The 14,825-nt window shown below is 41.7% G+C and overlaps 1 protein-coding gene across 2 annotated transcripts; it reads right to left on the bottom strand.

The window, feature by feature from the left end:
* Positions 1 to 307: 307 nt before the first annotated feature.
* sppl2 (signal peptide peptidase-like 2) lies at positions 308 to 13,630 on the bottom strand. Of its 2 annotated transcripts, none has more exons than XM_031731114.2 (15): positions 13,477 to 13,630; positions 12,471 to 12,587; positions 11,778 to 11,960; positions 11,589 to 11,678; positions 10,693 to 10,832; positions 9,762 to 9,904; positions 7,390 to 7,486; positions 6,773 to 6,889; positions 5,992 to 6,073; positions 5,798 to 5,872; positions 5,646 to 5,708; positions 5,454 to 5,553; positions 5,164 to 5,241; positions 4,551 to 4,711; positions 308 to 3,205 (listed from the first exon to the last, which is right to left on the bottom strand). In XM_031731114.2, the coding sequence occupies exons 1-15, from the start codon at positions 13,522 to 13,524 to the stop codon at positions 3,020 to 3,022; spliced, it is 1,680 nt and encodes a 559-aa protein (XP_031586974.2). In that variant the 5' UTR covers positions 13,525 to 13,630; the 3' UTR covers positions 308 to 3,019. The 2 variants fall into 2 exon arrangements, 1 of the variants encoding a protein (XP_031586974.2); XR_005609071.1 differs by having other exon boundaries at positions 3,073 to 3,205; positions 4,431 to 4,711.
* Positions 13,631 to 14,825: the final 1,195 nt, after the last annotated feature.

Raw genomic sequence — 14,825 nt, 5'->3', positions numbered from 1 at the left:
TCCAGACAGACTACCTGGCAAGGTGCTAAGAGCATGTGCCCACCAGCTCACCCTCATCTTTACCAGAATAGTCACTGTTCATATGTATATAGTGCTGCAGAACTGAGCACCTCACCCACCTTTCTTTTCCCACATGTTTGCACTAAGTAGGACATGCCCTGTATCTGATTGTACATGTGTATAGTGACAATTAAAGGCATTCTATTCTATTTTAGAGTCAGCAGTGTGAGGGTATAGAGTATAGATAAAGTATATAGAGTAGATCACTCTTGAAAAGTGTGACATAAGAAACACAGCAGGCTTAATATTAAATACAATGGGTCTTTATTATACATATGCCTCTTTAGAGGCATTAAAAACCACTCGGTGACACCAAACTATCCTGGTGAATGAATGATGTCGTCCAGAAAACTGTTCAATCACATTCAGACACCGAGGCCGGACTCACTCGCAGCACGCTGCTGTCCAACATGATGCCCCCGGGTCAGACAAACAAAAGCAGAACAAATATGGGACAAGTAGAGCGTTACCATGGTTTCCGTTTCTTTAAACCCTTATATTTATGCATAAACATACACGTACACACATGAGCCGACAACAAGCCGGTTCATGAGTTAAAATATTGTGCAAATGTTTAAATACAAACTAAGAACAAGCAGAACCACATACTGTCCAGTTCACACATGAAACTGCAGCACTTTGAGTCCAGCACACGGTTTACACAGAGCCTCCCCCCACCCCCCACTCCAGACGAGGACACGGTAAGGCCAACGCCCCCCAACTCTTAATATAACACGAGCGCCACCCGGGGGATCCAGACTGCAGCACTCAGCAACATTTACAAAGTCTGGGTTATATATTCGGGCTAAAATCAAAATAAAAGCATGCAAACACAAAATGTAACAAAAGCTTGATGAGAAAATAACAAAAGTGCTTTGGCTCAGTCAACAACCAGGTTAGCACCACATTTTAAAGGGTATGAAACTCTTCAGCTGCTTCATGCTCTGACTCTGGGACACACGCTTCAAAAGGGCTTTTTAGGGGGATTCGAGTCTCAGTGCGTTTCAAATTAAGTGCTTGAAAATTGATGGGCCTGCAGAGCTGCTGCCATCGCTTTCTCGTGTTATGACCCAGGTCATGATGCTGTGTGTTTGTCGTTCTCTCTGTTGTTTGTGCCGTACGTTCCAGGTGGAGGCAGACAATTGGCTAAGCATGGAATGAGGCTGGCTATAAAATGGGACATGTCAAGACCGGCAGCCCCGCCCACTTCCTACTTCCAAACAAGCTGTGCAGTTAGCTCTGTGTCTTGCGTTGTGCTGTGCTGTGCTGTGCTGTGTGACTAAGTTTCTGTGGTGAGAAGAGCTTGGTTGTCTTGTATATATTGTAAATAGTGTAAATAGACCTTTTCTTGTTGATCTGGTAGCTGTAGGGGTGGGAAGCAATTTTCTTTTAAAACGTTTTCTCCTGTTGATGTTAGGGAGACAGGTAAGAGGCTTGTGTTTTCTTTTGGGTTTCTCATCATAGGCAAGTCAATTCTATTTCATTTCTAGAGTGTTTTGTTTGTTGTTTTGGCCACTCCCACCATGCCGCTTGCTACTTTTTGAGATTAATAAAATATCTGGTTGTTGTGAAACCACAATCCTCTGCCAGCGTTGGTCTTTCCTTGGGAGCAGGTAGCGTGGGCGTTGTTTCCTTTTCTCTTTTTTTTGTTTTTTTTTGTGTGTTGCGCTCCGGTTTCCTTTAGGCCGTGGTGTAGCACTCGTGTTGCCAGGACCTTTAAAGCCCAGTCACACCAGAAAGATGAACAGCTAAATACTTGGGTCTGAGTCTCAGTAACTGTGGCTACAAACTGGATCAGAGGATCTTTCCACACCTCTCTGTGTCATCTGAAAAGTTTCAGCATTTTGTTCTCAACACTGTGCAAGGTTTTATAATCGTTACTAACAGAAGGAGCACCTTGAGGTCAAACTCATCTGAGATTTTTACTAGATGGACCTGTGCTATCAATCTGAAAATCCTGCGTCGCTTCACTCTCAAGTTATCTTTTTCACAAAGGTGGGTCTCCACGCTGCCAGCCTGGCGTGGTGACAGCAATACCCTATCAGCCTTTCAGGGCCGAGGGCCAAAAATGGCTCCATTTCCTGAACTTCCATTTGCCACCTAATCGTTCATCATTTCTCTTTTTTCGCACCATCAGGTTAGTTGAACTTGTATGAGATGGATCAGTCATCAAATACATTTTTATTGGTCAAAGTCCATTAAAGTTGGTTTTCAGTTATGTCAAACATGCTGCTCACAGCTCAATAATTAATTCATTACTGGTATTCCTTTAAGGTGATGCCAGCAATTCTACACAGCAACTACTACTATCACTTTTTTCTTATCTAGACAAGCTGTTTTAATCATGAATAACTAAAACCTCCACATGTGAAGTTTTTTCCCCTTTTCTCTGATGTGTAACGTGTCAGGCTGCTCATTATAAATAGATTTTTATTAAATAAGATTTTTTTTTTTAAAACTCAGGTTTAAGTCTCAGCTTTTTAAGGCAGCTGTATCTATTTCTTTTTTTTCTTTTTTAACTACTTCTTAAATGTAAAGAAAACCAAAAATCAGGAGGGGTATTTTTTTAATCTGTTATTTAGCTCTGGTGTTACTGGTCTGGTTACACATTGCACTGTTATTTGCTGGCGTGACGGGGTCTTTAGGTTGGCACAGAGCTGAGTGTAGTGGAAATATTTATTGTTTTCTCAGTGGAGTAGTGTAGATTGACTTTTCACTCCCCTTTCGGGTGGTGCAGATTGTACGTTAGTAGGAGGTGGTGATGGGACTGTTTCTGTTTGTCAATTTGATTCCCTCTGTGCCCGGCTGAGCCCGACTTTCAGAAAACACAGATTCCCACTCGCACCGAGTGCAAACAAGCAATCAGTACATGAAATGTCCGCTGACTCAGACAAACTGTAGAAAGAAAATGAACAAAGTAAACAGGGTGAAATGGAAAAGTGCTGTACTAGATGTTATTTCAGTTGGGTTTTTTTTCCTCTTCATTGCTCTCCACCGGGGGAGTTTCCTGAGGCGGGTCCTGGGGGGAGTCTTCGCTCTGCCTGGCTTGCTCCTCTGCGGTCGGTGGCTCTGGTTTAGCTGAGGGCTCCTTGGTCGGCGGCGCAGCGGTTTGTGTGCAGTTGATCGGTGCGAGCACTATGGCAGGCTGCAAGGGACAGAAAACAAAAGCCTGCATGAGTCGGCTGAAGGGCGCCAGGCTGAACACTAAATTTAATGACAGGAGCTACAGGAGAGCCGAAGGCAAACAGAACCAAACGCTACACAGGTACAAATTTAACCCCAGCTAAAGAAGCTTTGTGCCCTCAGAGGTATTCGCAGGAATAGAAATGTCCCACTGAGGTTTTTAGCCCCAACAAGCTACACAGAAATAATCTACATCAACATCAGCCCCACTATTGGAGTCAGAGTTTCTCATGTGATCACTACTTTATCATCAATGCAGAAATGAAGCAAGGTTAAGAGAGCAGAGGGAGGTACTACGAAGCAAGTTCATAAAGCCAGGCTTACTTTGTGTTAGCTGGCTCAACGACACCTAAAATCCCAGTCAGGGGTAACAGGTATCTCGACAGTGGTTTTCAGCTTCCTGTGTTAGCTCGGGTTTTCTGCTTCAGGCTCTGAGCACAATAAAGAGCAGGCATCTGATGAAAGTTATTTTACCGATTTAATATTCTTGTTTGTAGTCCTGATAAATGGACTACAAACAAACAGACCGACTTTCTAATCTGTGTTATTTAAGCTGGAATTTCAGCAGGCTTGGCAGCAGATTTAAATAAAATACAAAAACAATTTTCTGCATTAGAAAATAAATGCTAACATATTCCTGCCACTCTTTCGGAGGTTACAGTGAAACACAGCTCTACCATGTATGTAATCACTTTTTTATTCCAGTGCTAATTTTAGTCTTTTTATACTGCTGCTGTAACAATAATTTCCCTTGTGGGAACATAAATGTATATATCTGCACATGGCATGTATAAAACCTGCTCCAGCAGAGAATCTCAATCTATCTAGAATCGGTGAAAATGTGGCACTTCCAGCCAGTTTTAAACAGCTTCAGATCAAGAAAGCCACCCCCAGGACACTGAAAACTCTGACTTAAGGCTCGACATAGCTCGCTAAGCCATTAATCTCGCTTCGTAGTACACCCTTCGGGGTGTTTGATGGTAGAATGAAGCCCGGTTTGAAGACCTGCAGTGACATTCACAGACAGCTGAGCCCTCACCAGCAGACTAGAGCACACCCACAGTTTAAAAAATAAATAAATAAATAAATAAATAAATGGAGGAGCAGCGATGGAGGGAAGGAGGGGGACAGTGAAAACAGAAAGAAGCAGTTGGAACAGATGGAATTATTTAAAGGGGTTACTCAACTTGAAATTCTACTTTAGTCTGCATGTTATTTAAACCTAGTTATTTTTTTTCTTTTGCAGCTTTTTTTTTAGTCTTTTTTTTTCTTCCGTAGTATGGCAGTCATATCAAACTGGTATTCACCACAAATCCACTTCCAGTCCAGAATTGGGGCAACTCCCTGCGCCACAGCGCTATACTGAGGCTGGTGAGCAGAGTGCAAGGCACCAGGTAGAGTAACGCCGGCTGACCCATCTGCATCACAGCCAGCGCCACAAAGGTGATCAGCAGGCCGATGCCGTAAGCTGACGGGAGAGAGACAAAGACAGAAGTTGCTTTAGCTCCTGCAGGTGTTCTGCAAGCTGGTCCGCTGCTATATTATTTACAGGTCGTCCTTGGCCTGCTTCTACCTTACTCACTGAACTACAACCATCAGAAAAGTTACTGAAGTCTTTTGTTCCTAGACTTGTTCCTTGCATCTGTTCCTAAAGCCTGTACCAGATCTGGCAGGAAAAAGAAATCATCTCTTTTTTGCTCTAAAACTGAAGTCCTCAGGAGAGGAAATCTTAAGTGCTGATGTTTTCTATTGGCTAGTCTTAACAATCTGTTATCACATTACAAGCACCACGGTCATTTTTCTCAGGGTAAAACGACGACTTAAACTACAGAGAAGAACTTCCCCTTATCAATGTCATTCCCACCTGAATGAGGCTCATCATAACATCAGCATTTCACAGAGTACAGCCCACATACGTACCGACTGTACAGGCCATGAAGTAGATCCTGTACGATTGTGTTAAAATGTCAAATCTGTGACAGTACACAACCAGCAGACCTAAGAGAAGAAAACCAAAGAGGCATTCAGAACAAAGGGAAAGACTAACAGCAGTGTTTCACACAGCTTTCTTAGCAGACTTCCATTTTTAGTATTTTTTTTAATCCTTTGACAAAATCTGTCATCTGTGACAGACGTACTGGTGGACAAGCCCTTGCTCTTATTTTCAAAGCATGTGAACTGTGTCATCATAAAACATTTGCTTTGCATACCTGGTACTAAGATATCTCCAAAGCCAAGCAGGGAGAAGGGGCGGTCACAAAGAGCCAGGGGGGAGGAGTTTAAACGTGGCACTTTAAGCACCATGGGAAGCTGGAGAAAACACAAAAATTAACATTACCATCAACCACTGAGCCGAGAGGGGCGTTTGGAGGACTTAACTGAGGTGTACCACGTAGGCTCACCTTTTCATGTGTGGAGGAGTCAGAGGGACCAGCCGCTACCTCCACCATTATACTTTGCCCACTCTGTGGAGAAAAGGTAAGGAGTAAAAACAAAAACAAAGAACACGGCAGACAACAACTAAACTAAAGAGACGTGTGACAACCTGACATACCTTTGTGAAGGAAGGTGTAATAAATACGAAGAAAACATCATAGACGAACAGGACCGTCATTAGTAAAGTGCAAGCCTGCATCAGGGAGCAAAAGAAATCAGTTTATAACCAAAGTTTCAGACAAAACTTTTATTAAAACAATCAAACACAGTTAAAAACCTTTCAAAAATCGTGTTGTGGTTCAGATCTGTCACCTTAAATGTGGGCAGCCTGACTGTTTTGAGCATGTAGAGACAGAAGGCGATCCCCAGGGCGTCCTGTAACACCCACGCCCACCTGGAAGACACGTAACACCAGTGTTAGTCAACCAGCACCATCACCATATCATGTACATCAAAGGCGTCATTACACACAGACTTTACGCCACCCGACACACACACCCACAAAAATTCTGCCCTCAAACCAAAATTCTTGGATGCTGGAAGAAAGTGTGCAGCACAGCCTGTACGAAACCAACAGCTTCAACACCTTTGATACTTCAGCAAAGCATATTTCCAAGTGAAAGTGAAATTGTTTTCCCCCAAATATAGCACCTACGGGGTCACTCTGAATTTTAAACCACAAGATTTGGACCTCTGGAGAAGCCCACAATAATAATTCCTTTCTCAAAAAGCTGAAGAAGTCCGAGTGGTGACACTTCTGGATTATGTGATAAGGTATCTACTATGAAATATTTAGTCACAGTTTATGGTTAAGTTAACTTTCTAATGCGAGCCAATTCTCATCTAAGCTGAAAGCTTAGACCCAGACTACTGCTACACATGTCAAGCAATAGTATTCCTTACTCCCATTCACCTCAAGTTTAACTTTGTACCCGACCTCATTTTTCGCCTCTCATGATTATTCCACCTTTAATCGCTACAAGCTGGTGAATTTGACCTTTTCTTCTCTGACTGTGAAGCCCAGCGGCGCCTTGGTCTGTAGCTGTAAAAGAATGAATTAATTTGTTTTTTAAATTTTGTGTTGTGCACTCACTGATCTTCGTTGCGAAACACCATCCAGATGATGCTGACACCGATGCAGAGGGCCGCCAGCAGCAGCATGCGGATCTGCGGCCGCTTGTGCAGGTACGGCAGGTTGTTCTCCGGGATCCTTTTTTTCAAAACATGGGTCAGATGTCAGCCACTACACCACAGCACTTTCTCTCACAGAAATACAGTCACTGTTAAGCATGACATGCAACTAAGGAGTGTTTTTATTAACATTATCTGCAGATAATTATGTTAACCATGTATCATTTGGTCTAAAAAAAAATAAATAAATAAATAAAAAATGGGTGTACAGAAGAAACAGGAAACAACTGCTGAATCCACATTGCTGAAAAAAATTTTTTTTAACAAAAGGTTCCTAAACCATATACTCATCATGCTGTGGTAAGTTTGAGCTTGTAAGTATTTTTATGAGCTGTTCCGTTTCCAGGGTGGAGTGATCAAATATATATACACCCTGACTAATATCTGATTGAATGCAAATCATCAAGTTGCACCTCGACCAGACATAGAAAACATACATGAATGGAGAGAAAAACAAACAAACAAATGTAATGCTGTTTAAAGCATCATCACACCTACTAATATGACCTGAGGACTTACCTGCACTTGCAGAAAGGAAGTCTCCTGACGAACGGCCACAGGCAGCTGTACAGGCCAACAGAGGAGGCCAAACAGAAGATCCTGATGACCCAAATAGCTAAACGGTGAAGAAACAGCAGACAGAAGCTGAGCAAACCCGCTTCTTTGGCATCCCTCTTCCTTAAATGCCTGAATAGTGGTATTGCTTTCCCTGTTGTACATTATTGCCATCCGCAGCTTTCAGCAGCTTTTTAATCTGTTTAAAGGGGAAATGTTATCTCAGCCATTGAGCTCTTTATCAGTGCAGCCATTCTTTACACTCAGCAGGGTTTGACTCTGCTGCAGCTTAATGCCGGACAACAGGCAGCTCTGCGAGAGGAAATGATCTCTGAAGAATCTCAGTTTACCCTGGAGCTAAATGGAGAGGTGATTATCTCAATTTATTTAATAAGATTAGTTTAGAAGCTCAGACCTTTTAACCAGAAATCCTGTTTTACTCATTTCGTGTATTTTCTTGTTGCACCTGTGTGTGATGTGCATTTATTTTTTTAATTTCTTCACCCTTCTTTTTTTTATTAACAACCTATTCTACTGTATTGCATTTTAATTTTTATTCATTTAGCTCATTTAATTGATTTTATTTAATTGAGCTCCTTTCTATTATTTGTTTTTTACCTTAAGTAAACACTTGCTTTGTCGTATTGTCTTTTTATTTTGTTAGCAAAATATTTATTCTACTTATTTAAGCTAGTTTTTTAAGGAGGAAAGAGGCAACAAGGTTAAAGGCTTAAGACACTGATAGCGAGCCTTCTATCATTATGGACAAAGTGAGACTGCACAACAACAGGATTAACAAGCCAGCGGACTTTATGAGAACTTACTGGGGAGTTCCACCTCAGGAAAAAAACTACGTCTACGCCTGTTCAGCGCCAGTGATTCCTCCTGTGCATTTTTGTCTAATTTTTCAACTCAGCTTTTAAATTTATCAGCAAGAGAACAACAATATAGGAAATAATAACCATATTATTAATTTAAGGACCCCCAAATATCAGTAAATTCCTGAAGGAAGTTTGCCTAAAGTATCAGAAATGAGATTCAGAAACATGTAAATAAGTTAAAAACAAAAACAGAAAAATGTGAGACAGTTATGTTTGCCTCTAAAGAAAACTGACCACAACAAGTAGCATGGACCCAGGAGGGGAAAAAGTGCCAGCATTTTACTTGTTTCTATCTGCTGGCTCCGCATATAAAACACTGGGACACGACGAACCTCAGCTGTCGAAAACTATGCTGCACAAACGTGTAAATGAGCTGTTATCAAGGATGTACTCAGGATGAGCCTGAGTGTGTTTAAGCACTCAAGTCCAGCTTGTTTGACTAACATAATTAACGTGCTGTGCCCGGGCGCGGTTCAGTTAGACTCAGGCAGAGTATGCATGTATCGTATCCCTCCAAACAAGGAACTGCACTTCCCTCTTTAAAAATCACTCTGGAAGGAAAGCGTTCCACCGCTTTCCAAATCAAGTCACAAAATCCAAGAACTCATAAAACTCACCAGGCTCTGCAACATTGTTTTAGTAAATCAGAGAGTGAGTGTGAGAGAGGAGCTGCTGCCAAGATAAATGTAAGCATCCTTTGGCCCAGATCATTAAGCACAGTGTGAGCATTGGGCAGCAGGAGGACAAGTGTCCCTAATCTGAGTAAGCTACTGCATACTGTAGCATACTGTAGGATAAAAAGAATATAAACTTGCTATGTGGTGAGGGGAAATCTGAAGTTTAAATTAGTTTAAAAATTTGACAATAAATGCCTCGTAAGTCCAGGATTTATCCATACATGTGTTTCAGTCAAGAAAAACGAGGAAACCTGTAAGATCCAGTTCAAAGCTGCAGGCTTGAACTAAATCAGCTGCTCTGGAACCATTTTTCTGATTCTGACACACTGTAAAAATAAGCACATCCTAATTGATCACTTCATTTGATTCTAAACTACAAACTCTTATTGCAAAAGCACCTTTATGTGTTTGGTTTTTTTTGGCACATTTGGAGGGTTTTTTCAAATATGTTTTGCTCTGTGGTTTTTCTGCACATAGCGAATGCTGGTTTTTTTAAGGTTTTGTCACATCTTTTGCACAACCTCAATCCAGAGAAAATCCCTACTGAGTGATGCCAAGCCACAGTGAATAAGGACAAATTAAAGGCTTTGAGAGGCTAACCGCCCCCAACACACTAATGAATACTGGGCAGAAGGAACTGAAACCACCATCATTTACTGGCCCCATAAAAGTGCTTCTGATCTAACGGTTTCTTCTTATCTTTTAAAGGTTTCCTTCAGCACGACTAGTATAGCAGCGGTTATATTCTGTGTACACTTCGTGTGTATCTGCATCGTACCCAGGTGGTCGTAGAAAAAGTAGAGTAGCACCAGCATGTTGCAGCACATGACGACAAACACACAAATCATGATCGGGGTTACGTCTACGGTCTCCTCCTCTTGCTTCTCGGCACTGTCGTCCCGCTTGTGCTTCATGTACCGTCTGCAGGAGGACAAGCAACAGTGAGTAACTCTATGCACACATTTGCTCTGGGGTTTTGTCTTTCACATTTTAGATTGCAGATTATGGTCCAATGTTTAGTGATTTACCAAAACACATGGGATAAACACATTGCCATCAAAAGTCTATATTTATGGTCATTTGGTCAGCTGGCTGGCATTCACTTCCATCCGGAGTTGAAAACATGCACTCATGATCCCAAATGTTTTTTTCTCTGCGGTGCTGTGCGTCAGCGACCCCATCTCACTCTGCCCTCCTTCACCTCAGAAAACTCCAAAAGAATGGACTCAGATTGGCTTAAGCCAATGAGTCACCCATACTCAAATAAACAGTGCTGCCCTTTATGGAGTCGCAGCGGTAAGATGCAGATTGCTTGGTTTGAAAAGAAGAGAAGCACTCATAGTCACCCAAAAGGAAAGTCTTTTGCAATCATGCACTCGTATTTTGTTGCCAGGAAAACTCTGACCAATGTTCTCTGGAGCCTCTCCTGATGAAATATCTCTAATGTAAATTTAGCAGCTGAGACTAAATGCATCGTTTGCACTCGCTGAAGGAATTTCTTTGTTACCCAATACTTGCATCACTGTATTTTTGTATCACTTAATGCAGTTTTGTTCAACCCAGACCAAAATCATTTTTTAACTTTCACTTTTTTCAAAAAGTCTGAATACTCTGGCTGTCATACTGCAGTACAGCTGAAACTCTGACACTGTGGGATTTTCCACTGAATCACTTCCACAGAAGCACTTTTATGGGACCAGTAAACTTACTTCTTGCTGTCTCTGCTGCCGGCCCAGTAGCCCCCAATAGCCACCGTTCCTACTGCCATCAAGAAGATGATCACCATGTTATAGTCTAACACTGGCTCGTTGGGTGCGTACATGGCAACCAGCTGTCCTTTACCAAAGGTCTGTAGAAGTAAGAAACAGCATTAGATCTGCCAGATGTCAACCTTCAAAAATAAATAAAACATGCCAAAGAATAAGGAAGTGCTACTTAATTTATATTAAATGAATCCTAATTTAGCCTACTTCAAAGTAAATTAACTCTGATATTGTGATTATTAAGCCCAATTCAGTGCATAACACTGGACTGAAGTGATGGATTACTACAAGAGTCTCTGTCATGGTGCTCAGTTTTAAATAAACTTCAACATTTTCCACTGCACTGAAAAAAAAATCTGTCTTAAAAGGAGCATTTAACCAGTTGCTTCCACCTGGATAGCGCGCCATGTGCCGTGTATCAAAGCTTAAACCATCTCTAAGTAGTTCCCTGAATATGTAAATCAGTTCACTGTACTCAAATGGACTCTGCAGTCACCAGATCTCAATCCAGCACAGCACCTTTACGATGTGGTACAATAAGAGATTCTCATCGTGGACATGGAGTTAACAATTCTGCAGGAACTGTGTGACACCATCATGTCAATAGGGAGCAAAATCTCTGAGAAATGCTTCCAGCACTTTCTTGAATCTGTACCATGAAGAATTACAGATGAAAGGGAGTTTACCCTGATACAACAAGGTACACATATTAAAGCATCCAGTGACACAAAATTAGAAAAGGGATAATAAGGCCAGGTGTAGAGCTTCTAAAGTGAGAAGAGAAACATCGGTTTCACTCCGAAGGTAATCAGTAATTTACTGTCCAGTGGCTGACTTCTCACCTTGCTTATATCCAACATATCAGAGTAGCTGAGCAGTGCCACAGGAATGTCAATCTCTTCATACTGAGTCTTGTTTCCTGCTGGTGGTGTCTGTAGGGAAAAAACAAAAACAAAGCACATTTCTGATTTGTCATGGACCAAAAAACCTATTTAATTCTGACACAGAATAGCTGTGAACAGCTGTCTCACCAGTCTGTCCTTGCTGACGATGAGCAGGCCCTTGGCACCATTAATCTGGGCCAGGCGAACTTTTTCATAGAAAGTGCAGTTCCCCCTCATCACCATGGGGATGCGGTTCGGGAAGCCTCCCTCTGGGACCTCAGAGGGTGAGCACAGGACCGATGTTGTCAAGTCATAGATCTGGAGACGCGACTGTGAAACAAAAGGTTTAGAAATACTGTCAGAGGTTTAAAAATACAGTAATTAGAGATGTTGGTTGTTTTAATCATTACGTACTGTTTATTATTCTTTAATGGAACAAAGAAGCTTCCTCATTTAGTGTAAAACAGGCAGCCTTGCCATAAAAATCCTTGTACTTCTAAAAGACTATTTTTTTGTTTCTCATTATACACCTATATCCAAAAATAAAACCCTCGTGTGAGTATGACCTAGAAACTGTAATTCTTGTATTTATTTCTTGTTGCATCTATTACTACAGCCTACTATATTCTTATATTCATAAAAGCTCTCCAGTGATTGGATATGGTTCAGAAAATAGCTGCTCGACTCGAAACAGGCAATAAAAGTGGAGATTACATTTCAGCATCCTGTCTTCCTAAGAAAAGATGTTGTACACTGAGGCTTGGCCTCATTGCACTGTGTGGCCTTTAAGCAATCTGAATTTTTACAGTGTTTGGTTAACCCCCTTGGTTAGTGACTTACCGCCTTATTGAGATCCTGAGGTAAACGTGCCCACTGGGAGTTGAAGAATATGCAGTAATCCTTTCCTTTGCTCTTGCCCTTGTCACTGAAATGGGCCATGCCATACTCTCCCACCACCTGTCAACATAAAAACAATTCCTGGATCATCCCACATATCCAAAAAAAAGTTAATTTTTATATCACAGAGTTGAGCTTTAATTCTAGCAGCCCTATAAATGTTGATGTTTCGCTGTCTGCATCAATTTGAGACGGTATAAAAATTCCCCAAAGCCTTTTTGAAGCTATGATTAAACTATTTGTAACCCTTTTACTTGGTTTTTGTATACTCTTCTACATATAAACGGGGTGCACACAATATGATAAACCCTTGTATGCATAATAAAGCTCAGCAACACTACAAACTACAGCCTTCAGTGTATAAAACAATCAGGGTTTCTGCAATGTACTTGAAGTTAGATTTAAGGCTTTTAAACACTTTTTCTCTAATGTCTCTTCTTTCTTTCTTTCTTCCTCCTTCCACATGACAATCTTTAGCCATATGAATAGTTTTTTCACTGAACACAAAACAGAAAAACCTTTTCAAATTTGTTATAGTTTGGCTCACTCAGTTATATTGTTTCTGGCAGTGACATGAAATATTTCACTCTTAAACTCTTTCAGACGCGTTGCCATATTTTTACAGCACTACCGCAGTCTAAGTTGTCAGTGGTTAACATCAGATTCACTGTCTCGTAACAACTGTGAAGATAAACCCAGTGTCGGTTTCAGGTGAGGTGAATCGGCACTAATCCTCCTTTATTAATGCTGCATCAAAAGGTGAGTAATGTATGGGTTTCCAGGGCCCACAGAAATCTCTGCAAGCTAACAGACATAGCATCCATGCTAACGTTCCCGGAAAGCCGCAGGGAAATAAAAACCCAAATCCGTGTTTGTTAACCGCAGGCTGCTACCCGACAAAGACGCACTGAAGGACAGTTTTCGAGGAAACAGACGCAGTCTCTCTCACCTTCTGGATGAGAAAAGCGGCCCAAATCAGTGTTTCGGGGACCCTCATGGTGTCTAGCTTGTTGTTGTCTCCCCCATCGACCGACCAACCAACCAACCAACCAACCGCTTGGCTCGTACCCCCTGCACGAGAGCCCCCACCGCCATCTCTAACAGGCCGCGCCCATTTCGTTCGGCTAGGCTTTTTAATTGGCTGATATTGTCATGTGCCACTTAACTCGTTGCTGTTTGGATAAAAGCAGACTGCCAAAAACCGATAAAAATAGTAGCGGTCACTGACATCACGAAAAGCCTAACATGTTTTACAGTTGAACATAATTTTTTTTAAAACTCCAACAACAAATAAAGGAGGAGTTTTAGAGTTTGGTTAAAAGTTTTTCAATTCATAAACATGAATAAATAAATAAATAAAGGAAACAATTTTTCTTCAACGTAAAAAATGCTAAATTCTTAGCATGTTTAACCCGAAATTTCTAAAAAAAAAAAAAATTTAAATAAAATACAAAAAATACAAAAAAAAAAAATTGTATGCAGGTAATTAATTCCAATATCTTGGACATAAGTGGAGCGGCTGCTCCTGGCACAGCTTCTGCCCCTGCTGAGCTCATCACTGGACCCACTTCAGTTTGCCTACCAACCTGCTGTGGCACCGGAGTGGATGACTGTCATTCACCTCCTACATCAGTCCCTCTCTCACCTGGAGACCGCTGGGAGCACTGTGAAAATCATGTTCATTGATTTATCCAGTGCCTTTAGCACCATTCTTCCCACAGTTCTGAAGGACAAGCTGGAGAACATAGGAGTGGACCATCACCTAGACCATCACATAGATACTGGACTACCTGACCGACCACAGTATGTGATAACTCAGGGCTGTGTGTCGGACAGGGTCGTCTGTAGTACGGGGGCCTCACATGGAACAGTTCTGACTCCATTCCTCTTCACCATCTACACTGCAGACTTCTCCCACAACTCCACCCAGTGCTTCCTACAGAAGTTCTCTGACGACTAAGTAATAGTTGGCTTCATCACTGATGGGGGCAGTGTAGTTTGGGACAGAAAGAGACTGAACAGGCTGATCCAAAGGGCCAGCTCTGTTCTAGGATGCCCTCTGGACCCAGTGGAGGTGGTGAGTGACATGATGGCTAAGCTGTCATCCCTATTGAACAACATCTCCCACCCCATGCAGGAGACTCTGACAGCATTGAGCAGTTTCTTCAGTGGCAGGCTGCGGGACCCACGATGTGGGACAAAGAGATTTCACAGGTCTTTCCTCCCTACTGCTGTCATATGGGCTCAAATTGTGGTCATAAATATTTTGTACTTGTAAATCAAATGTGTAATTGTGAA

Source organism: Oreochromis aureus, linkage group 18 (assembly GCF_013358895.1).
Source record: "Oreochromis aureus strain Israel breed Guangdong linkage group 18, ZZ_aureus, whole genome shotgun sequence".
In the NCBI taxonomy this organism is placed as follows: domain Eukaryota; kingdom Metazoa; phylum Chordata; class Actinopteri; order Cichliformes; family Cichlidae; genus Oreochromis; species Oreochromis aureus.
Note: the sequence above shows the minus strand (reverse complement) of the source record. Positions and strands in the feature narration are given on the sequence as shown.